This window comes from Vanessa cardui, chromosome 25, assembly GCF_905220365.1.
Source record: "Vanessa cardui chromosome 25, ilVanCard2.1, whole genome shotgun sequence".
Classification (NCBI taxonomy): domain Eukaryota; kingdom Metazoa; phylum Arthropoda; class Insecta; order Lepidoptera; family Nymphalidae; genus Vanessa; species Vanessa cardui.
In genome coordinates, this window is record NC_061147.1 from 7631748 (window position 1) to 7657644 (window position 25897).

General features: G+C 33.2%; 1 protein-coding gene across 11 annotated transcripts in view; it reads right to left on the minus strand.

Moving 5' to 3' along the window:
* Positions 1–25897, minus strand: part of LOC124540451 (filamin-A) — a 109738-nt gene that overhangs the window by 2819 nt on the left and 81022 nt on the right. For all 11 annotated transcript variants that reach the window (XM_047118038.1, XM_047118037.1, XM_047118041.1 and 8 more), the window contains 5 exons: positions 16991–17181; positions 6732–6887; positions 5672–5741; positions 2253–2371; positions 362–458 (listed from right to left, as the gene is read on the minus strand). In XM_047118038.1, the coding sequence (XP_046973994.1) occupies positions 362–458; positions 2253–2371; positions 5672–5741; positions 6732–6887; positions 16991–17181 (633 nt within the window). The remainder of the gene's footprint in view (positions 1–361; positions 459–2252; positions 2372–5671; positions 5742–6731; positions 6888–16990; positions 17182–25897) is intronic.

The window sequence follows — 25897 nt, forward strand, 5'->3', positions numbered from 1 at the left end:
ATAACCACTCTCCAGTTCAATAAAAGTATTTTTATCCCAATAAATAGAAAAATAACTAGGCAGAAGACACAGTTTCTACAGCTTGCCTGTCAGCTAAACAACTGAATTAATACTGATTATTATTATGGATCTTGAACCAATTCACCATTTAAAGTACTTATAATTATTTCCCACGTTCAAATCGCCGAGTAAATTTAGTACACATACATCCGGAACTAATTACAATTATACCTACAAAAGCAATCCCATCAAAAGTAGAACAGTCAAATCTATTACAGATTTACTTGCGATCATTATCAATTTGATATCGCTAAATATATCTTATCTTGATATATTTTTTTAATTTATATGTTAAAATTACCAGTCGCTTCGATCTTGAAAGGCGATCCGACGATATGATGTCCGTTATACTTCACACTCATGTAGTAGAAGCCGGGGGCCAGAGGTGTGTATCGAACCTGGGAATCAAAAGTAAATATGAAAATTTTCGAAAATTATTCCGTAGCAAAAGGCCTTAACAGCCACGTAACATAAACTTTATGTTATTATTTTTAAAAAAGGAATTTACTATAGCATATTGTTTTTCGTTTCTTTGTTTTTATAATTCAAATTTCGGCTAAATAATAAGAATTAAATTTAATTAGAATTGGCAGTATGCATGTTACCTCTGGGTACACGTTTTACACAATGAAAAAAAAGTTGACACTACAGATAATATAGGAGTGTAATTATGTAATGATTTACAACTTACAATTGTATTCCTTGAGCAGCAAGAACGAGTTATTTAGATGATAAATAAATATTATTTCATCGATAATATAGTTTAATAAAAAAAACAATTAAAAAGTCTTAAATCAGTTCAATGCAATGATGTTTTAGTAAACAGATATGTTATTAACGCGCAAAAAGTGAAGACTAGAAAACGTCTTAATTGGGACGTTTGCCTTTAGTTGTTTTACATAGTAATAAGTTATAATACATCATAATTACGTAGTAATACGTTTTGCGTAATTAAAACATCTAGTCATCCCTTTAACTTATTGTTTTTATTAAGCTATCCATTTTACTTTAAACGAAATGTAAAAATAAACTAAAATAAACGGTCCCCGACGCGCCACACTTTTTTCTGTTGTTTAGTATGGATATAACATATCTGTTTATTAGAATATGATTTGTTCAATGACATAACGAAAAGGTAGTGTTTAAAATACAAATAATTCGTTCAAATAAACAAAATACTTTGGTCGTCTGACAAGGATGTTGGAAATTAATACACGTTAAAAAACTGTAGCAAATCCAGACAAGAAAGCAATTAATACATACATATTTTATTGATATTGCTTCTTACTTCTTTATCAGAGATATGTTTTATTTTAACAAGGAGAGAAACCAGCAAATTAGTTGAAGCAGCTTATTATATTTAAATCTATCCCTATACGGTCTTGTACTAACGCCTATTGAATTTGAGAACATGGTTTTAATTTTTTTTATGTTATAGATTGGCGGACGAGTGTATGGGCCACCTGGTGGTAAGTAAAGACAATGGCGCTCTAAGATATATTTACCATTCCTTATTAGAAATAATTTAGATAAAGAAGGCTTGCATATACATACGTATATAAAGAACTAAATTCATCAATATTTTATATTTTAAATCTTGGAGAAGTATATTCAAGGTTCAAAATCATAGAAATCGCTCTTATTTTACAAATCAAAGAAATCTTAAAGATAAAAAGAATATTCAAACCAAAATGATTAAAAAAATAAGAAAAATACCTCTAAAGGAATGAAAAATCAGGGTACCAGACAACGTACCTAGCGAGACGTATATTAAGGATTTCGCTAAAGCCTTCTATTAGATATATCACCAAGGTATGTAAAAAACCCTTACAAGAGTGCAAAATGTTCTAGAAAGGTCAAAAATAGAATTCGTAGAGGCGTAAGATAACATCCTTCATTTCCAATAATATTTAAATGTTTTATATGAAACTATTATAAAAAATCGTAATTGGTCTGAAAAGGTACGCGATAGATATCCAAAGGTTAGAAAAAGAGATTATTATCGAATCCATGCAAAATCCAGAAATCCAGTAATATCTTAAAAATAAATAAATGTAGATATTGGAAGAGTAAAAAAATGCACCCGTGTTGGTGCAATATAATATCCCACTTATTTTTGGGAGCTCTCCTTTGACCGTAATCGGCCAGGATAACAGTAATTACGAAGTCTTATATATTTAACTTTGACCTACCTTGTAACCTTCTTCAACCTCAGTGCAGTCCATGGCAACCCTGGACGGACCATCCATGGTGACAGCCAGGATACCAGCGCCCGCATTGCACGTGTCGATTATCAGATCAGTTTTCGCACCTGGGAAACAATTTTAGAGAATTATATCAACTGCAAGTAGTCTTTCCAAATAACGAGAGATCAAAAACTATACTAAAACATAATGCAATGCTTGCTATAATAATTTGTTTAAAAAGGCTACGTAATAATGTCCTAATCGTGACGAGTGGTAGGTTCACTAGTTATACGACAAAAAGTTACTTGAAAAAAAAAATGAAATAATATATCCAGAATTTGAAGTACAAAATACAAAGCGAACATAGAATACTTATGAAGAGTGAGAAATGCATACATTGGTCAAAACCTTTGATTAATCATTTTACATAACTTTATTAAGTGAAGCTACCATCAGTAGATGGCAATGGCAATATATTAGCAAAATAAATTCAATCAAAAATAAAAATCAAAATAAACTTTATTCAATTAGGCTTTTACAAGCACTTTTGAATCGTCATTTTACAATTAAGTTAAGCTACTACCGGTTCGGCAAGTAGATTCTACCGAGAAGAACCGGCAAGAAACTCAGTAGTTACTCTTTTTTTATCAGTATTCAATTTATGTTTAAGTAACACTTCCCAAGGGACATAACACCACGCACAGGATTTTAACTAAAAATATTAATATTAATTTGATTAAAAAAATCAAAGTGAAATGTTTTTCTTGGTTATAACGGAACATTCAGATTTCGACTTATGAACGTATTGAAGCTTGGAAGAAAAACAACAAGAATCTCTTTAAACTTATAGAGACTTACGACATATCGCAACTGTTACTACAATGCATAAATTATTTAAGAGTTCCAAGTAATTCTAGCTAAGAATCAATTTTCATTTTCATAATTATTTCTTATCTCACATCCGAATACGTTTTCAAATTTCTTTCAATTTTAATTAAAATTAAATTGATCTTAAATATTATAAATTTATCGTATTCTAAGAAATACAGAGAAGCATTTAAGTTTTTATTGATTCAAATACATATGTAATTATACCCACACCTTCAGAGATAAGGAAATAGGTACACTACACAGTAGATATATCTAACGACATAGCATACACGTCTAATTTCATTATCTACAATCAATATCCTAAATTACATTTAAACATATTTATTAATTACTTCTATAATTGAAGTCAGAATTTTAATTGCATCTATTTTAATAAATTGCGTTCGAAACATTTCGTACCCATCATTAAAAACGACGAAATCATTTTTGTTTATGTACGATATATTAAATAATATTTTTAATTGCAAAGTTATTTAAATCATAATTAAATATCATGCTGGTAACAGACTTTTTTATTTATTCCAGGAAGATCAAATGGATCACGTGACATGATTATTCATCTTCTCATCTCTCAACCATTTAATTTTAGATATTTCCCTTGATAATGTAATTACAGTAGTTTAATAACCTCTAAAATGCAACAAGCATCTATTGTGTTAATATCTGCAGATGCTTTGCATTTGGTGGCAGAATATTATGTGGTACTGGTACCCAAACAACACAGCTTCAATAACTGGTTTCAATCTAATAATGTTTTAATAAGTATGGGTATAGCTTGGTAGATCTCCCAATTATAATATACATATACTTACCCCAATAAGTTTGCATATAAACTTACATTGCATAAAGAATTCTACGATGAAACTTCTTTATAAACCTTCTAAGCCTTCTGCTATCTACTAACACTATACTACTGTAATATATTATACAATAACATCGATCCTTGACAATATTTTTAAATGTTATCATAACTAACTAATACTATAAAATATACTTAAATATACATAAAAAGCTCACCATAACAACGGCTCCAAATAAAGATTGTACAGAGAAAAACCGACTACAAACTTGAACCTACTGTTTCTCAATGAAATCGCTATTAAATAAATATATTGATTACTTATCCTGCATGAAAATCTATAAATACTGACGTCACGCTGTTTTATCCTTATATACGCGTAAATAAGTCTTCTGTACGTCTGTATGTCACCGCAGTCCTTTCTAAAGGAGGGATTTTGTTTAAATTATTATTCTAATATTAATTCCTTAATCGTTTTTGGATAATTTGATGGATAGTTCCAGGAATTTCAAAGATCAAAACTAAAAACTACAACTAAAATAAATATATTTTATTACATCCGTACTACATTTTAATAATCTATAATTTTTATCAGACGACTAGTCATATACATTATTTTTAATAAAGTAATATGCCAACAAGTTGTAAGTAAATTTCCGTAAAACACCTTGGATGTTAATGCAGCTTTTCAACCTTGCATCTATTATTGCCTCTTCTGGTGATAAGGCTAATAGGTTTATTCTATTTTCGTAAGGAGAATTGCAATTGCTATTTATATAGGAAATATTTCTAGCACACTGGATACCATTTATATTGACGATTTGACAGTTATTAATACATATACTAGCTAAAGCCGCTGACATACCTGCGCGAAATTTATACTATAAAATACAAAGATCCAAACCCTGCTTCACTCCCTTAAAGTGGAGTTTCGTAAAATCAGTTTTTAATGGATGTCTACACCTGTAAGAGACTTATCTGCCAAGTCTCGAGTTTCATGGCAGGTGTTAGTTTCTGAAATTTCGTGATTAATCAATGAGTGGTATTTCGCTTTTATAGATATAATGTATCAAGTGATCACTGCAAATAGTTCTCAAGTAAATTCATGATATTCCATTTCATCGAAAAAAGCCAGGAGGTGTTAAATGGACACTTGACTAAGGAAGTGTGACCGCGGCATAATGTGTAAAAATCCTGATAATCTGCTACCGTTAAGTTCACTGGATAGATTAAGATATTTTACGTGTATTAAGAATGTGAAAATTTACAAAATTACAACTTTAAAGATTATTCTGAAATCAAATATTTTAAAAACGCGTCCTACAATGTGCCATTACTCCGGAGCCTTCTTGACGATTACAAATTCAATATATTAAAGTTGTACGAACAAATTATTCTCCGATGAATAATTGAAGTTTATAGTAATAATATTTGAGTTTGCTTTCTTTAAAAACATTATCATAGTTCCGAAGGTAACTCCTAAAACAGTATGTTTTAGAACTTTTGAAAATGAGTATTTTTGTGTTTTAAGCGATCGTATGGTAGCTCCACGTTTTTTTATTATCTGTATAATCTTGTATTAACTAGCAAAGCCCGACAGACATTTTGCTAGTGTAAATATAGTAAGTCATGGCGAACTGTGTATAAGTTGTGCAGAAATAAAAATAATTTCAATTAAAAAATACATGTGCGAGCTTTATTTACTTTAACTCCTTTCGACCGATCACTATCTTACCTGTCTTAACACTTCCAAGTCCTGGACCATGGGCGTGAACAGCAGCTGGATCTGCATCATCTTTACCGACCTGCATCACAACAATCACTTATTTACATAAAGTCATATGCGACATTTGCTTGTAATACTTATTACGAATAAGAATGTAAGTCGGATTCAATTTCATGTTGAAATACGAAATTATTTCTTACAGAATAGAATCGCAGAGCGGAGTAAATTTAAAATTATATATTATGACTTTTTTTATATCATCATCATCATCATCATCATCAACAGCCTATTTTTATCTACTGCTGGACATAGGCCTCTCCCAATGCACGCCACTGTGGTCTTTCTCCGGCTACTCGCATCCAGCTCCTGCCTGCCGCCTTGCGTATATCGTCACTCCACCGTGCCTGAGGACGTCCTACACTACGTTTGCCGAGACGCGGTCTCCACTCTAGAACACGTTTTCCCCAACGGTTGTCGGTTCTACGACAAATATGACCAGCCCACTGCCACTTCAGCTTACTAATCCGGTGGGCTATGTCGATGACTTTTTTTATATGAACTTGTCATTTTCAATTTCTTTGACATTTTTAATGTAGAGTTTCAAATACAATTTTAGGTACTTATATATACCTACTAGTAAACGCTTCTCCACTCGCCTTTTAGGGCGTTAGTTGTCATGTTTTAGGCAAAAAAGTGGTCTATATCCTTTCGTGGGGTTCAAGTTGCTTTATACCAAATATCATCAAATTCGGTTCAGCGGTTTGCTCGTGAAAGAGCGAAAGACAAACAGACAGTTTCACATTTATAATATTCATATTGTAAATCTGTTTATTTTTAAATAGCAACTATGCGAGTTTCTTGCCGTTTCTTCTCGCTAGAAGTTGCTCTCCGAAACGGTGGTAGTATTTAATTATTGACGATTCAAAAACGCTTCATTGTGAAGTTTACTTCAATAAAATTGATTTGATTTGATTTGATTTGATTTGATTTGATTTGATTTGATTTGATTTGATTTGATTTGATTTTATTTGATTTGATTTGATTTGATACCAATTATATATTCTCGTACCTTGATCCTGAGTGGAGAAGCCGGGATGTGTACTCCGTTGAACTTCACGTTAATGTTATGGACACCGTTCTCTCTGGGCATGAACCTGATGCTGTACTGGTCACCGTCGATGTTCTGGATGAAGCAGTCATCCGTCTTGCCTGATGGGGAGATGACCTGCACGAATAATTATTGTTATTGAAATTTTCTTTTTGAGTAAAATATTTCTTTGAGATATGGATGACTGCGGGTCAAACACAACAACAAATGTTGCTATGGATAAAAATGAATTAAATAATCTTCATTAGAATTTTGAATTTGAAAATTACATGACTATTAATTAGCTAAATCTTAAATTTTATCTTTTAAAGGCCGCATGTATGTCAGAACCATATCTTTATAGTAAACTATATATATATAGTAAACTAAGCCGATAATATCGTCAGATCCGCTAGGATACTTTGGAAAACACCCAATGGCGTAGCTATCGTAGTACAGCCAGAGCCCCGGGGTTGAGGGGGCCCTCTTAACTTAACCTTAATCTTCTGAAGCTAGAAAATCATGAAACTGCGTACATGATTTCTTAATTGGTATCTATCATTTTAAAGGATAATTAAAGAAAGAGGGGGAGAGGTCCCTATTGTTTTTTCTATGCACCGATATCTAAAAGATTCATATTTAATTTAGAAATTGCTGCAGCTCACTCTATTCTGTTCTTGGCACATTATGTTAAGATATTTAATATATTAGCAATGATTAATTGTGTATTCATAAACTTACATCCAAGTTGTACACACACATAGACAACTTAACGAGAATAAGGCTAAACGATAAATCTTTGTTGACTTTTTTTCTTGAATTATGAAACAATGCAACTGTTACCATATTAATTTTTATAACACATCGTGAAACTTCGGCCAGTATTCATCGTACGGAGTTATAAAATATTAAGCTGGACTATGATTTATGCCGCTGAGGGCGGTCACGTGCGGTCAGCCTGTTTTATTACATATTTTTTTTCCAAAGAAATAGGGTATACCACCAGTGTGCGCAAAAACATTAAATTTAGAATGTTAGCAAAAGAGTTCTTATATGTTTTTTTTTTAATTATCTGACATGTAACGTTTAGTTGAATATGATTAATGAAAGCAAAGAAAGATTACATACGTCCTTGTGTTTTTATAAGTCTACTGTTGTGAATGTATGTAATTAGCGAATTTGTAATAGGGAAGTAAAAAAGAAAGTTTTGTAGGCTTATTAATAATGATTAAATTAATTAATTGCTCAGCCACTGGGTCAATGACGTGAGATGGTAAGATTGATTTGAGATATTTGTCTAATACTGTAGATGTTTATCTCAATTATAATCATTAAACGAAAATTAATTTGTGAATTATATTCATGATATTACAAAGCAAAGTAAAAGTTTTATAGTCAATTGAGCTATACATATTTTGAAAAAGAAAGATGATATTATATCTTTAAAAAAAGGGTTTACCTTTTAAAGATTTATGAAATGATATGAAAGACATTGCTTATTAAATGATGGTACATAATCTTTGGATTATGAAATAAAAGTACAATAATTATGAATCATTACGTTAAACGGAACGTCGATTCAACTATTAGAAGAATAATATATTTGACAATATCACATACATTGCCTTGATCCCAATGTAAGTAGCTAAAGCACTTGTGTTATGGAAAATCAGAAGTGACGATGGTACAAACACCCAAACCCAGACAACACAGAAAACTAATAAACTTTTTGTAAGTCGACTCAGCCGGGAATCGAACACTACTCGACCACGGAGGTCGTGCAGAAACAACAACAACAACAACAGCCTATAAATTCCCACTGCTGGGCTAAAGGCCTCCTCCCCCTTTGAGGAGAAGGTTTGGAACATATTCCACCACGCTGTTCCAATGCGGGCTGGTGGAATACACATGTGGCAGAATTTATATGAAATTTGTCACATGCAGGTTTCCTCACGATGTTTTCCTTCACCGCTGAGCACGAGATGAATTATAAAGACAAATTAAGCACATGAATCAGCAGTGCTTGCCTGGGTTCGAACCCGCAATCATCGGTTAAGATACACGCGTTCTAACCACTGGGCCATCTCGACTCTCGTGAAGAAAGTTAGCAAACAATTCTTATTTCGAAACACTAATGAAAGATTTATGAAAGACATTGTTTTTCAAAAGACGTTTACAGTATCTTTGTATTATCAAATAAAAGTACAATCGTTGAGGGATGTTACGGCAAACGTAACGCGGGTCCATCTATCATAAATCTTTAATAATACGACGGCCTGGACGGATATCATGTTCACACGATAAATCAAATTGACCCTCGCTTATTGGCAAACATACTGTCCGGGAATCGCGGACTCCACACAGATAACTGAGAATAAATTTTAAACATTGCATGCATTTGTTGTATTGACAATAGTTCTTTCTATCAGACGCTTAGTCCTATTCAACTATTGTTACCTTTCGTAACGTTGCTTACGTATATCTTTCGTAAAATTTATTGTGTTCCAAGGAAAGATTAGCTTACGATTAGTTTGGAGTTAGAATGGTCTCATTTTTAAGAGCCATAGCCGGAAATATGCAGAAATATAAAGAATATACTTTATTAAAATTTACTTATCAATTATTAATTTTAGAGAGCGGATAAAAGTTACTAATCGGCTAGAAAGCAGTACCACGGTTGTATAAGTGTTAGGGATGTTACCCGGGAGTATTGGTACTGTGAGACTTCAACATAAAACCACCGAGTATGTACTGCTGGTCAGATAGTGTAATTGTTCTCACTTTATGAAATTACAAAAATTGTATTGTACTTTAGAAAAAACATTTCTATAGCGCGATGTAAAATACATGTAACGCCATCTATTGACCAAATCATAAACTAAATGATTATTTGGCATAATGTCATTTGATCTTGAACATACCGCCCACCAAGGACGTTACTGAAGGAACGTCCTTCCGAGTTTACTTAAAAGTTGTACACATATAATAAGAAACCAGATAAAATATTTTGTTGAATACAATAATATACTGGTTTGAACTAAACTTAAAACTGAACAATAATAACTTAAAAATACTAAGTACCTTAAATTAAATAACTCTAAAACATAAAATAAAACTAAACTTAAGCTAGGTACATTTAAAGTAATAAGATTTTGCAATAGTAAATATTATTTGGTCTCCCTATCTAATACAATTACATTTGTCCTAAGAATAATGAAAAACATAACAATAATAATACAAAAGTTGAACTAAAACACATGAATATAATAGGATCTAATCACACAAACAAAAATTAAACATTCTTTTGTTCGGTAACTGGTAAAATGCAAATTTTAGACGTTGGTCTTTTAATTGTATTGGACTTAGTGCGTACTGTGACTACACGGGTAATATTATCACTACCAGGATGTTTATGTAATATACGACCTAACAACCAACGGCTTGGAGGTAAATTATCTTCCTTTATCAGAACTATGTCACCAACTGATGGTTCAGGAACTTGACACGACCATTTATACCGGTTCATCAAATTAGACAGGTATTCGTTTGACCAACGTTTCCAAAACGATTGAACCATTCTCTGAACAAATTGCCAACGCGATAAGTGGTTCAACCTTGAACTTTCAAATTGATTATCAGGTACATTCAGTAACGGTTCGCCAATTAGGAAATGTCCAGGTGTTAAAGGTAATACTTCACCAGGATCAGCGACATGAATAACACTCATGGGTCGCGAATTTAAACAAGCTTCCACTTGGGTCAGAAGCGTGGTCATTTCCTCGAATGTAAGAGTCGAGTCACCTATGACTCTTTTTAAGTGAAATTTTGTTGATTTCACCCCTGCTTCCCACAGTCCGCCGAAATTGGGACTGTGCGGAGGAATGAAGTGCCACTCCGTACCATTCGATTCTAAATGCTCTGCTATAGATGGTTGAATTGATACTAATTCCTGTAACTCTCTTGCGGCACCGACAAAAGTGGTACCGTTATCACTCCACAACTTAGCACAGTGACCTCGTCTAGACACGAAACGTCTGAAGGCTGCCAAAAATGCCTGCGTGTTCATGTCACTGACTACTTCTAAATGTAAAGCACGAGTAACCATGCATATAAAAAGACATATATAGCCTTTGTACGAACGGTGCCCACGACCCTTCGTTGTTCTAAGATTTATGGGTCCCGCGTAATCTACACCACTATGTAAAAATGGACGAGCTGGAGTACATCTAACGGACGGTAATGAACCCATAAATTGATTATTTATATTTGCTCTTTGCTTAGCACACTTAACACACTTGTATATGTGGTGTTTGGCTAAGTTTCTAATTCCTATTATCCAGTAGGCTGTCCTCAAAAAACTTATCATCAATTGAAGACCTCCGTGCAGCGTTGTGACATGAGCATCTACTATTATAAGTCGAGTCACTGGACTACAGCGTGGTAGTACAATCGGATGTTTGGTCTGTTCACTCAACTGAGCTTTCTCCAATCTGCCTCTAACTCTCATTATTCCTTTATTATCAAGGTAAGGACAAAGTGACTTCAATACACTTGATTTTATTTGTAAATAGCCTTTATCCTGTAATTGTGTATATTCCTTTGTAAATATTTCCTTTTGTGTTTGTCTTATACAACATTCCAGCGCAGCATCTAATTCTACCTTTTGTAAATACATTCCACGATATATTTTGTTATTTTTTAGGAATCTTCGACAATATGCAACAACTTTCATTAACCTTTTTAATGTAGAATACCTTTCGAAAATTGAATTATTTGGAACAACCGTTACATAAGATTTAACGCACTCTTCTAAATCCAAGTTTAATTTGTCTAAATTATTTGGTCTGTTGTAGGATATATTGTCCTTTTTCAGGAATGATGGTCCTGAAAACCATAAATCACAGGTGAGAAGTGATTTCGGCGGTATTCCCCTAGATGCACAGTCTGCGGGGTTGTCCTTTGTCGAAACATGAAACCATTGAGATGCTTTCATGTTCGTTAGTATTTCAGATGTTCGATTAGCTACAAACGTTTTCCATCTACTTGGGTGGTCGTTTATCCAAGCTAGTACAACTGTGGAATCGGTCCATGCTTTAATTTGATCTTTGGGAATACTCAAGATATTAGCTGTTTCGATCAAAAGTTGTGACAGAAGAACTGCTCCACACAACTCTAGCCGTGGAATACTAATTTGTTTTACAGGAGCTACTCTGGTTTTTGCAACAATAAGTGTCACGTGTATTTTACCTTCAAGGTCAATGGTCCTCAAATAAATCACGGCTGAGTAAGCTGTCTTCGAAGCATCACTAAATCCATGCAGTTCCAGCTTCTGATTCAATGTAGTGCCTATCCAACGAGGTATGCGTACGTCGGTAAGTAGTGACAGTTGCTCTCGATAGTCAATCCACTCCTTCACTAATTCCACGTTTAGTTCTTCATCCCAACTAACGCCGGTAAGCCATAACTTTTGTATGAATACCTTTGCTAGTACTATACTTGGGGCTATCCAACCCAAAGGATCAAATAGCCGTGCTATATTTGAAATAATTGATCTTTTAGTTGTAGGTGCAGTCGTTAGCGGCGGGAGATTAACTAAGTACTGGAAGGTGTCTTGGCTGCGGTTCCAGGTAAGTCCTAATATTTTTATTGTACTATCTATCTTGATTTCTACTTCTTTTACTTCTTCGTGTGATATTTCTTTAACCTTGTCTATGTTGTCCATATAAATTATGTCCTTGTTTGTTCTATTTATATATAATTGTTCTTGATCTTTCTCATTCTCCATTTCCTTAATTTCTTTTATTAATTCCTGATTATTAGAATTCCATTTTTGCAATTTAAATCCACCTTTACCTAATAATTCTGTTATTTGTGTATATATTTCTAATCCTTGATCCACTTCGTGACACCCTGTCATAAGATCATCCATATAGAAACAATTGAGTACTTTATCTTTTGCAAGTGGATAGTTGTCTCCTTCATCAAAAGCAACTTGGTGTAACGTCCGAATGGCTTGATAAGGTGCAGAAGCTGTACCAAAGGTGACTGTCGTTAGTTCATAGTCAACAATTTCTTTTTCCGGACAATCACGCCAAAGTATGCGTTGAAACATTGCATCTCTTTCAGCAATTCGGACTTGACGATACATTTTAATTATATCTGCTACCAGTGCTATGGGATACAATCGCCATCTTAATATGATGTGCCTTAAGTCAGCTTGCAATTTCGGCCCTACCATAAGATTATCATTTAAAGAAACTCCGTTACTGTTCTTCTGAGATGCATTAAAAACTACTCGAACTTTTGTAGTAGTTTTATCGTCGCGTACAACCGCGTGATGAGGTAAGTAAAAAGCTTTATCTTTCTTCATATCATCTTTTGCTATTGGTCTCATGTGTCCTAATGATAAATATTCTTGTATAACCTCTACGTACTTTTCTTTTAGTTCTTTATTATTTCCTAATCTTTTTTCTAATGACTTAAATCTTTTTTCAGCTATATCTCGCGAATTTCCAGACATGCATAGTGTATTCTCTTCACGAAAAGGTAACCTAACAATATATCTCCCACTTTCATCTCTTCTAGTAGTTAGACTATAGAACTCTTCACATGCTTTCTCTTCCGGTGTAAGTATTTGCTTTGTACTAGTTTGTTCTTCTAATTCCCAAAATCTTTTTAAAATATCATCTTCTTTATCTACCTGAGCATGTAATACATTGATAACCTTTGACCTCTCTTTATCTTCGTTATCCACAACACCCGAGATGACCCATCCTAAGGTAGTATTTTGGGCGATTAAATTGCAGGCAGGATTTTTTATTATCCCCTCAGTAATGATGTGGCTGTAAACGTCAGCACCTAATAAAATATCAATTTTATTAGAGGTGTGGAATCCTGGATCTGCAAGACACAGGTTTGTGACACTTAGCCAATTTAAGTTAGTGTTGACGCTACGTTCAGGTAAGTAGGATGTTATTTTGTTTAACACGTATGCCTTCACCGTAAACACGAAGTCGAAATTCACTCTTGATATTATATTTAAATGTACCATAGACCTAGCAATGGTTGAACTATTTTCACCAAGTCCTGATATAACTCCTTGTATAGGTGTCTTTTTTAGACTAAGAAATTGAACTGCTGCTTCGGTTATAAAACAAGCTTGGGAGCCCTGATCAAGTAAGGCACGGACGGGATGATATTCGCCATTCTTCGACTCGACTTTGATTAGCGCTGTGGCTAATAAAACCTGTCTTGGCTTTGACACCCTTCCTGTCGACAAGCACGAAACTATCGGAGGAGAACTAGTTGAGGAATTAACATTTTCTATCGTAGGCTTCACTGATGTGGTTTGCTCTGATTGAGGATTAAAATGAAGAAGCGAGTGATGGCGCTTCCGACAAACTCTACAAGTGGTAACCTTTTTGCAATCATATACGGTGTGATTACTACCTAAACAGTTAAAGCAGATTCGGTTCTTCATCACAAACTCTCGTCTACTTTCAACAGGCTGTTTAGTAAACTTCTTGCAAAAACAAAGTTTGTGCGGTTCTGAGCAGTATTCACAGCGCATACTTGATGAGTTAGTGGCTAACATTACCTTTGCACCATGAGAATTGTTATAATTATAATTTTTATTTACTTGCTGAGCCATCGATACCTTTGGTTCTAAAAATTCTAAAGCACGGAAACGATTTTCAATAAACAGTTTGAATTGTTCAAAGGTTGGCAAATCGTTATTGGAATCGCTGGCGCAAACATTTAACTCCCATTGTTTACGAGTTTCACTATCTAGTTTTAGAGTAACAATGTGTATGATAATAATATCCCATGTATTTACGTTAATATTTAAGTTTCTAAGTGCATGTAAACAATCACATGTGGTATCTAACAAGTCTTTCAACAATGAAGCTGACTCGACATTAATTCGTTTTTGACCAAACAATCTTTTTAAAATACAATTAGTCAGATATTTCTTGTTATTATATCGTTTTTCTAATTGAGCCCAGCACTCACTATAGTTAGCGGAAGTTATTGGAGTGTGGCGAATGAGCTGTTCAGCTTCACCAGAAAGGTGACTTTTCAAATAATGCATTTTTTGTACATTATCTAATGAATCATTTTTGTGCACTAAAGATGTAAAAAGATCGTGAAATGTTGTCCATTCCCCATATTTACCAGAAAATATAGGGATGGCGATCTTTGGTAGTTTAACAAAAGGAGTAACTGGCTTCGACATACCTGAAGTGTTTTCATTTTGTACTAATCCCTTTGTCGAACAGATTTTGTTAAGCGTTGTTTTCATAAGACTTTTATAAACTATATAAGTATTCTCAACATCATCATATATATCACCTACCATTTGTTCTATGTCCTCCAATTTAAATCTTTCATATAATTTAGTATTATTCTCTTTAAATATAGACCAATCCATTTCTAACAATTCTTGCTTGGTTTCAATATATTCTACTGTTAGTCTATCTTTACTACATTTTTTAAAGTTAATTAGACCTTTCTTTATTACATTTTGCGAATCTTTTAAAACATTTATTAAACCTTCCATTTTTAAAATATCCAAATTATGAATTAAGATAATTTAAAAGTATGAATTTTTTATTTTTTTTTTTTTTCAAATCAAATCTCTAAAATTTTACAAGTGTTTTGAATTTTTTTTTTTTTCGAAATCGGGCATAGGTTCCCCGTTCCTTCGTTTTTTTATAAATTATTCTAAGTCCTTAACTAACATGCTTAAAATTATAAAGTAAATCTAAATTAATCAATAAATTTTCTAAGTTTAAAATTCTTCGTAAATTTTCAAAGTTCAAAATTTCTTCAAATTGAAATATTATTAGAAATTCAAAGTTCAAAAGAAAGCTAACTTTTTTCACTTTTGATTATTCACCAATAAATATTGAAAATAATGTACTCACAGGGTTGCACTTCACACAAACACAATTTGTTGACCTGGTGTAAGTGGCGCCCTCTGTAGGTGGCGACACTTTGAACTAATCCGCTGCAGTTGCTCCGTCCGCCCACCAATGCACGGCTGGGGTCCCGCTGCTGCGGCCTCTGATGCGTGTTTCCTTACTGCAGCAATCCACTGCGGAGACACGGGAGAAGCGGCTTCACCGCTCACAAAAAACACTATCCGGCTCGACTGGACCAATGTTAGGGATGTTACCCGGGAGTATTGGTACTGTGAGACTTCAACATAAAACCACCGAGTATGTACTGCTGGTCAGATAGTGTAATTGTTCTCACTTTATGAAATTACAAAAATTGTATTGTACTTTAGAAAAAACATTTCTATAGCGCGATGTAAAATACATGTAACGCCATCTATTGACCAAATCATAAACTAAATGATTATTTGGCATAATGTCATTTGATCTTGAACAATAAGAAAAAGAAAAGAAAAGAAAATTAAACTCAATTGTTATATACACATTATAACTCTAATCGAACTAAAGTATAACGAACGTCCAATTGCTATTATTGCTATTAGACGTTAAAAAAAATAATCAAAATTTAAATAAGGTTTGCTTTTGTTTTAAGATAAAAACAAAATCAAAATTTTGGCGAACCACTAGTAATATACCAGTATCATTATCAGTAATCATTACATTTATGCTGATAAGTTGTCTGATTGATCAAACACAGAGCCAGTCTACCTAGACTTTTAAATATACATCCTGGTAATAAATATTAAGGATATTTTAATTTAAATATACAATATAAAACATATATACGGATATAAGTAAATCTATTAATTATTAAATATATTTCTTTGAAATTTCAAATTGTTTTGTATTGTGAATAACGACGACCTCCTTGGTCGAGTGGTATGTACACCGGTTTTCATGGGTACGCCACTCTGAGGTCCCGGGTTCGATTCCCGGCCGAGTCGATGTAGATTACCATTAGTTTTCTATGTTGTCTTGGGTCTGGATGGTTGTGGTAGCGTCGTTACTTCTGATTTCCATAACACAAGTGCGTCAGCTACTTACATTGGGATCGGAGTAATGTATGTGATGTTGTCTCATATTTATTATTTATTTATAATGATAATCAAATCAAAAATTTTGTAACGTAATATTTGACACACACCAGTGGTTTTCATAATGTGACCCGCAACCGGAAGACGAAAATTTGCGGACTGTTGAACCTTTACCATAATAATACAATGAATAAGTTCCGCCCCTTAATTCTGAAATACTTGGAGACCCCTGTTACAATATACTGACCCTGCCATCCAAGCTGCCCTTAGCCCCGTTGAGCCTTATGTAGAACTGTGTAGGTTTGTCCACTTGAGCTGAGTCTGGGAACTGAGCTACTTCCAGAAGATGTGCGTCGCCCACAGCTGGGGAGATGTACACCTTGAAGGGGGAGTCTGGGATGTGCTGCTCGTTGAACTTGAGCCCAATGCGGTATTCACCTGTGCAACGAAGGTCAGTTATTTTTTTTTAATGTAAACATATTTTGTTAAAATTCCAAAGATCTCATAGTAAAAATAAAAGTAACAGCTTGTAAAGTTCCCATTGCTGGGCTAACGCCTCCTCTCCTATTAAGGAGAGGGTTTAGAACATATTCTACCACTCTGTTCCAATGCGGGTTGGTGGAATGCACATGTGGCAGAAATTCGATGAAATAAGCCACATGTAGGTTTCACGAGATGATTTATGAACACAAATTATGCACATATATATTGTGGTGCTTGCCTGAGTTTGCTTTTGCTTTGCATAGTTCGATCTCATACCTTTTTAAGTAATATGTTTAAGTTTTTTTTTTTTTTTTTATATTTTGTTACGTTTCGTCTTAGTTATATCTTAATTTCATTTATTATATAATTTAGTACAAAATTTGATTTTATATTTCATATAGGTTAATTTAGTTTTTATTTTTGAAATAATGTATATGTTGTTTACACCTATAAAGATATACCTTGAATTTTACCTGTATTAAACATATTTTTAAGTATTTAGTAAGAAGTTGATGGTGTAAGTTTTACGATAAATAAATGAAAATTAACATTTCACTACAGATTATATTAGATATAAATAATTTTATGTTATTCAAATATTAATAAACTTACATACTAATTATTTTTTTATCATACGCGGCAAGTCTCCTTTGAAGTTTACTTAAATACCCGATCGCGTTATAAAATCACTTTAACGAATTAACTTAGAATCGATCGCATCTAATCATTTATAAGAACATTATAATTTGCATGTAATCTCACAAATATTAATCAATTTTACAATGTAATCGAATAACTCGATAATTACTAAAGGGGTCGTTCGTATCTAAGTGATTCGAGTTTCTAATATCATTAAATAAGCTATTAGGATTAATTTATTTCTGTCTTCCAATTGGTCAAATTTCGTTCGATTTTTAAAATTAATCTAATAATACATATAAAATAAAAAAAAGCTAAAAATTTAAGCTTAAGGATTGGTTAATATTTGCATATGATTTTTTTGGGATAGTAGATACAAATACTGGGATTGTTTTATTGTAGTATATAATTTTTGTATTGAGATTGGCTGCTAACCCGACTTCAGACAAATACAATAAATTGATTTCCAAAACTCCTTTCTCAGTAAAAGGCCTAACTTCAAGTAAATCGCACCTATAGTTGCAGAGATATCGAAATGAATCGGCGGTATTTCGTTTATGTAAATCATCGTAAAATTATAGGTGACATAGATTACTATCTCACGACGTTGTAAGCTGTCGAAATATTGTGAACCGTAATATGCAGCTTACAATTATATTTCCGTAGATTATCTATCGAAATCAATAACAGATTTAAAAAACTCTAATCAAACCAACCAAAGGAAATAAGCTATCAACATTTCATACGTTTTATTGTAAGGATCCCCACCCAGAAGCTTTCAACAGTTTCGCGAAATAGATAATAATCTAACGAGATTGTCAATTAAAGTATGTATATATACTAGTACGCGTGGTTTCGCTCGGTTTGGGGGTCGTCAGGGCTTAAAAAAGTTATCTATTTTATGATAGAGTTCAAGTCCACTTTATTCCGATTTCATTAAATTTAGTTTTGAGTTTTCACTTACAATATTATATATGGTACTATAGTTATGCATAAAATCTTGTCACATACATTACTCTGATCCCAATGTAAGTAGCTAAAGCACTTGGAAATCAGAAGTAAAGAAGGTACCACAAACACCCAGGCCCAAGACAACATAGAAAACTTATGGTAATCTACATCGACTCGGCCGGGAATCGAATCCGGGAGCTCAGAGCGGCGTACCCATGAAAACCGGTGTACACACCACTCGACCACGGAGGTCGTCAAGAGGAGGAGATTGAACTTAATCATTGTTATTTCAAAGATGTTCCTAAAGTTTTGCAAATAAATAAATTTAAATTAATGATGTTTTAGAAAAAAAAAATACACGAAAGAAAGACATCACTAAAAATAAGTTGTAACAAATTAATTTATATTTTATTACAAAAAAAAAAAAAATTCAAACGCACGTCACTTCTAACTCGATCCTTTCCCCGCATGTCCTATAAATTATATGTCCTATCTAAAAAACCGACAAAATTGGAAAAAAGCCGTACAAAAACGCGATTTGAATTGCAAGAAACGAGGTTTTTACGGAGGAGACGTCACTCGATCTGAATAACCGACTAACGACGGCGGCCATATCTCTTCCCCTGGTGGAAATTTAAATTTTTCTCGAATAGTTTTTTACGTATGGACAACCGAACTTCGTGGAGGGCATATTGTTACAGATTTATTTACATGAGAGAATTCTTTTTTGTTGTACTTTTCATTGATTGGACAAAAAATAATCTTGCGTTTTTGTTTTTTTTTTTTTTCGAGCACGCTGTTTTTGGTACTTTCAACTAGTTTTGGGACCAGTGTCACAGCATTGGTTAAACAGAAGTTTATTTTTAATCAGAAAATATGAGAAAGTGCTTTCTAAACTACTTTGGCAGATTGAACCCAAGCAATCAGCACAGATTTTTCATGAGCTTAATTTGTGCTTATGATTCATCTCATGCTCAACCGTGAAGGAAAACATTGGATGGAAAGCAAATTTATTTAATTTCAATGAATTTCTGTTTCATACTTAAAATGGATCTTATAAGACCCATTGTCAAATAGGGCATAGATTATTAGTCCTTTATAGTATTATATAGCTATTCCTAATTGGACAATAAATTACATGAAAATTGACGTTAATAGAATTATATAACAAATATAAATATTATTTAAAAAAAAATCTAATTTAAATCGGCACATTACATCCATCTCTGAGTCCAAGGGCGTATATTTATTTATTATGCGCCGTTCACAATTATTCAACAGCTTTGCATCTCGATTTTTCTGTTTATTGTAATAGTTAAGCAGACAGCTAATAGAACACCTGATGGTAAGTGGTCACTACCGCCCGTAGACATTAACATTGTAAGAAATATTACTCACATCGCTAATACGCCACCAATATTGGAAACCAAGAGAGTATATCCCTTGTAACAGTAGTTACTAACTACGAATTACTTATAAATCTGATCACAACAATACACAATGTTACTAAAATTAATAGATAAATAGTACGTTCCACCTGGGACGACTTGGAAAAAACATTTGACGGTATTATTTTTAAATAGACAAAAGTCAGAGTAACAACTTCCAAAATATACTGTCAGTCATACTACCTCATAGTCTTAGTATTTATCATATTCATCTTTAATGTCTTTTTTATTCGGGTAAGTTCCTTGTGATGTTTTTCTTCTTGTGTAATATGTTTTTTTTTCTCAAGAATAAGGGCTTTTTAGTTTTAGTTTTTTGTTCTTACAATTTCATTTATTTATTTTCGTGTGCGCGCATGTGTTTATGTTTACCCAATAGTCAGGGGCCATCTGAAAATCAGTGCTGTGCATTAGCACAGCTTATACTGAGATGAATCCCTTGCTACCTACACTGTGTTCTTTAAATTAAATTATTTTCTTGTGTATAATCGATGTAATGTACGTGTATGTGTAGCAAAATAAATGGTTTAATAACTGCTGCTTGATTACAAGAATATATTACTTATCAAGTAATTTATAACAAACAATTGGTTAGGAAAATACTCTTTCAGACAATTTGTTAACTGCCACTTAAGCGAACACGGTGGCACGCGTCCCAATCCACAAATAATGATGTAGCCCTCATGCAAAGCGGAGGTATTGACATGTTGCGGGTTCGATGTCCCGGCCGCTTCCTCTTGTTTCTTATTATACTTTCGGTTTGAAAAAAATCATTCCGCTTTTTGCTACTTCGCAGGTGAAATTTACATCTTACTGGATTAGGAAATAGTATATTTGTTGTAAAACGTGTCGTGATCAAAATCTTATTAGAACGCCATCTCATTGGTGGAAATTCTTATAAGTTAAACAGAACTGAAATGTATTAACTCCACTACATACGCTCACACAACGAAATATATAGAAATTATTTATACTATTTGATGTATATTCATATAAGAATAATATAGTTATGATGAATGTTACCCTGTAACATGATTCTACATATATCCAGTACATACCTGTACTGTACTGTACCTCTAACTAGAAGTTTTATTTTATGTTTATAAATAATTAAAGTAATTTATTTTAATTATGAGCTGAGATGGCCCAGTGGTTAGAACGCGTGCATCTTAACCGATGATTGCGGGTTCAAAACCAGGCAAACACCACTATATATATGCGCTTAATTTCTGTTTATATTAACGTGCTCGGCGGTGAAGGAAAACATCGTGAGCAAACCTGCATGTGACAAATTTCATCGAAATTCTGCCACATGTGCATTCCACCAAGCCGCATTGGAACAGCGTGGTGGTATATGTTCCAAACCCTCTTCTCAATGGAAGAGGAGGCCTTATCCCAGCAGTGGGAAATTTACAGGCTGCAAATTTACTTTACTTTACTATTTTAATTATTCGTTCTATAGTTAGAAAGAATAATTCTCCGCCATTTTGAATCTTCGATAGTTTCAGTTATCATTAATTTAATTCAACTATTATTAAAATTAAATGTGTCGAATTAATTAATTAATTAAAAATACGCCGATATAAATTCAGAAATTGATTACCAACGATAGTTTAGACATTAAAACATACATAATAATAATTAAAATAAATTATATACTTTTCGAGCTATTAATTATTTCACTTGTGTTATTGACTAATTACCGCCCGCAGCTTTGTTCGCATTTTAGGAGGTTGATTGTCGAGCCTAAAAAGCTTCCTTGAAGTTCAAATTTGCCTTATACCAAATTTCATCAAATTCGGTTCAGTGCTTCGGTAGTGAAAGAGCGACAGACATCTTCTTTGTGGTAGAGCTTTGTGCAAGTCCGTCTGGGTAGGTACCACCCACTCATCGGTAATTCTACCGCCAAATAACAGTACTCAGTATTGTTGTGTTCCGATTTGAAGGGTGAGTAAACTAGTGTAACTACAAGCAGAAGGGACATTACATCTTAGTTCCCAAGGTTGGTGGCGCATTGACGATGTAAGGAATAGTTAATATTTCTTAAAGCGTCATTGCTATGAGCGATGGCGACCACTTAACATCAGGTGGCCATTATGCTCAAAAGACAGACAGTCAGAGTTACTTTCACATTTATAATATTAGTATATATTTGGAAGTAATATTTATGATATACTTTCTCAATTTAATAGTTAGAAATTATATCATAAATAGGTAGTGTGTGTTTGTGTGTTGCGCACATAATTGTGCACAATAATATCTCCAGCGCACAAGCCTGGTCTCACTTTAGATTGGATTGGTTAAAGACCGATATTATAATTAAGGGATATAATTAACGTGTGCATTTTAACCAATGATCGCGGGTTCAAACCCAGGTAAGCACCATTGAATTTTCGTGTGCTTAATTTGTGTTTAGAATTCATCTCGAGCTCAGCTGTAAAGGAAAATATCTTCAGGAAACCTGCATGTGTCTAATTTCATAGAAATTCTGCTACGTGTGAATTAAATCAAAACGCATTGGAATAGCGTGGTGGAATATGTTTCAAACCCTCTCCTTAATAGGAGGCACATAGGCACATAGCCTTAGTCCAGCAGTGGGAAACTTACTGGTTGTTACTTTACTTTACTTCTCTTCAAAGTGGAGAGGAATCCTTCGCCCAGCAGTGCGAAATTTATAGGATGTTGTTATTTTTGTTATGATATAATTATCATCAAACAGATTTTTTAATAAGCTGTATTCGAATTCGTAAAGTAACCCAGGAGACAATGATTGAATCTTTTTAGAGATTTGTTACAAGTTCACATTTTAAAAGTTGAATTATATCATCTATTTCATCAGTGAAACATATCGTATTTAATATGTATTATTTAATCAATTTTAATAAATAAATAACATTTTCTAAGGGAAATCTTACTATATTTGTTATGTACACAGATTCTTTTATATTCTGGTAGTCGTTGAAAAATATACTTCGCGCTACAGAAATTGTATATAAGACTTTAAATTATCATGGTCATTTTTATTACTACAAGTATTTAAAACGGGATGTTTATCTTATCCACGAGATATTCGTAGCTAATATCGAAATATCGATACCAAACAAAAATAAAAAATGATAAATCCCGTTTCAAATACTTGTAGTAATAAAAAATATATATTTGTCATACTATCTGGTCTATAATAATTGTATCAGTAAAGGCAGATGGGACATTATATCTTAAATACTGAATGTAATTGATAAGCAATACAGTGCTGATTCCTATAAACCAAGGTGACCACTTATCATAATGGTTTCCATTTAACCGTCTGGTAAATTCTATATAATAATAATAATTACAGAAGTAGCTAATAATCATTTGAGATTATCGGCGACCATTGGCAGTTTATAAAGAATTCGTCCAGAAATGTTCGTATAAATGAATGAGTAAGATGAATTCAACCTCTTTGATGCCCCGATGCGCCCGCGCCGTGCCCAAGTTTAAAGCCTTTTTTTATCTTTTTCATAGAAATGTTAAAAAGAAAGTTTTACTTTTTTTTTTTTGATCGGTCGAGGAGTGAAAGAGTTAGAATAATTTTGATGTATAGTTTATAAATCGAATATTAGAGTACTTAGTCATTGAGGAAATTAGTTGTGTAATTTATATTTGTCCCCCTTTAACGCAAAGAGTCAATTATTGTTTTATGTGCTAGAAAGAGATACAGATATATAGATAGTCATATGATAATAATACTTTCATAATACTTTTCATGGGAGAAGTTCCTCTTTATTATAAAAATAATGTTTAACAGTAACAACCTGTAAATTTTCTACTGTTGGGCTAAAGCCTCCTCTTCCTTTGAGAAGAAGGTTTAAAGCTTACACCACACTTCTCCAATCTGGGTTGTGTAACCCAGCAGCAGCAGGCGCAGAATGTCGTTGAAATTAGAGACTCATGCAGGTTACTTCACGATGTTTTCTACACAACCGAGCACCAAATGTATTAAAAACCCAAATAAAGCACATGAAAATTCAGTGGTGCTTTTCTGAATTTGAAACCGCAATCACTGCACGCGTTCTAACCACTGGACTATGTCGGCGTATGAGTAAAAACAAAAACTATAATAAGCTCTTATTCTTTCTAGATCAGTATAAATATGGTACGAAATAAATGCAAAAGTGATGCCTAATTGTTCAATTAATTTATCAACAAAAAAATAACAGAAAATTTATAGTTGAATTTAGAATTTATTTATGTTATTTAAATATAACTTTAATTTCATCCAATCAAATTAAACTTCTCTTTATTTTTAGCGAATCAGGACCAGTAATTGTATAAACAGACTAATATAATTTTCACATGTCACCGTCAAATAGCGACGGCTGGTTTTACTCTTAAAGTATAACAAGTTACGTTAAGTGTGAACATGTAATTGATTGTACGGAATCAAATGCGTTCGCGACAATAAAACAAAAACAAACATCGAATATATAATCCATAAACAAAACGAAGAGAACAAAGTCATTATTCCATCAAATAACTAAGAAATTTCTATTCGCTATACACTTATGAAGTATCCGCCAACAAAAAGGTACCGCTTCTTTGTCGGATGCGTGCGACTTTTTTTGTCGAAACGAACACAATGGACCCGTACAAATTTAGTTTAGAAGCGGAATTCCTTGCCACTGGTGTTTAAGAGTCATTTTAATTGACCGCCGGTCGAATATTATGGTGGAAAAAAGTCACGGAATCACTGAAGAGGAGACATCGCACTATGATGGAATGCCACGTCAGAACGGGTTTAGAATTCAATTCGGGATGCCGAATGCCTCAACCGGCTACTGTGTTGCGCGACATTTCTAAAGGTATTTTCGTTTGTTATTAATATTTCTACTGTTTAAGTGATCTATACAATATATATGAATTGTTAAGAAAAAGTAACGATTATTGTATTTTGGCTCATAAACTCGACTCGTTTGTTTAGCGGCTCATTTACTGATGACAGACCCCAAGGTTTTTAGATCAAAACCAAACTAATAAAAATTAAATTACAAGTAGTTAAGTATTAAATAGAGAACAAATTCCACAGAATAGCAAAGTAAGTCTTACGCTTCTGTGCCTCGAGAAACAAGTAACGCCTTGAGTCGCGTTGGTTCATCTCATCCGATTACTGTAATACAATAATATGGGCATAGATAATGTTCGGTTTAAACCTTCTACTTAACCCAAAATTTAACGTAAGCGAACTTCAATGAGGAAAACGCTAACATTATTCATAGACTATAAACTGTCAATTTACTGGTATATATAAGATATGCAAGCAGGGTACAATGTACTCGTACATCATTGACTACGAATCAATTGCTATGTCTAAATTCGAGATATCCGTTAATTTTATGATTATTATGTATACACACGACATTCTAAATTCAAAAATAATCAATATTGACACATACACAGTTTTAGTCAATAATGTTTTAAATTGTAAAAGTTCAATGTCCTAAGAAATGGTTTTGTGAAATTATAATTTTAAGGAGACATCAAATTCCTACAATATTGAACTTCATTCAATTTAATCGTACTAGGTTTTGTACTTTTTTAGCAAATTTAGATTAGTTTTTAATATCATGTTTTCGCCTTAAAATATCGGAAATACA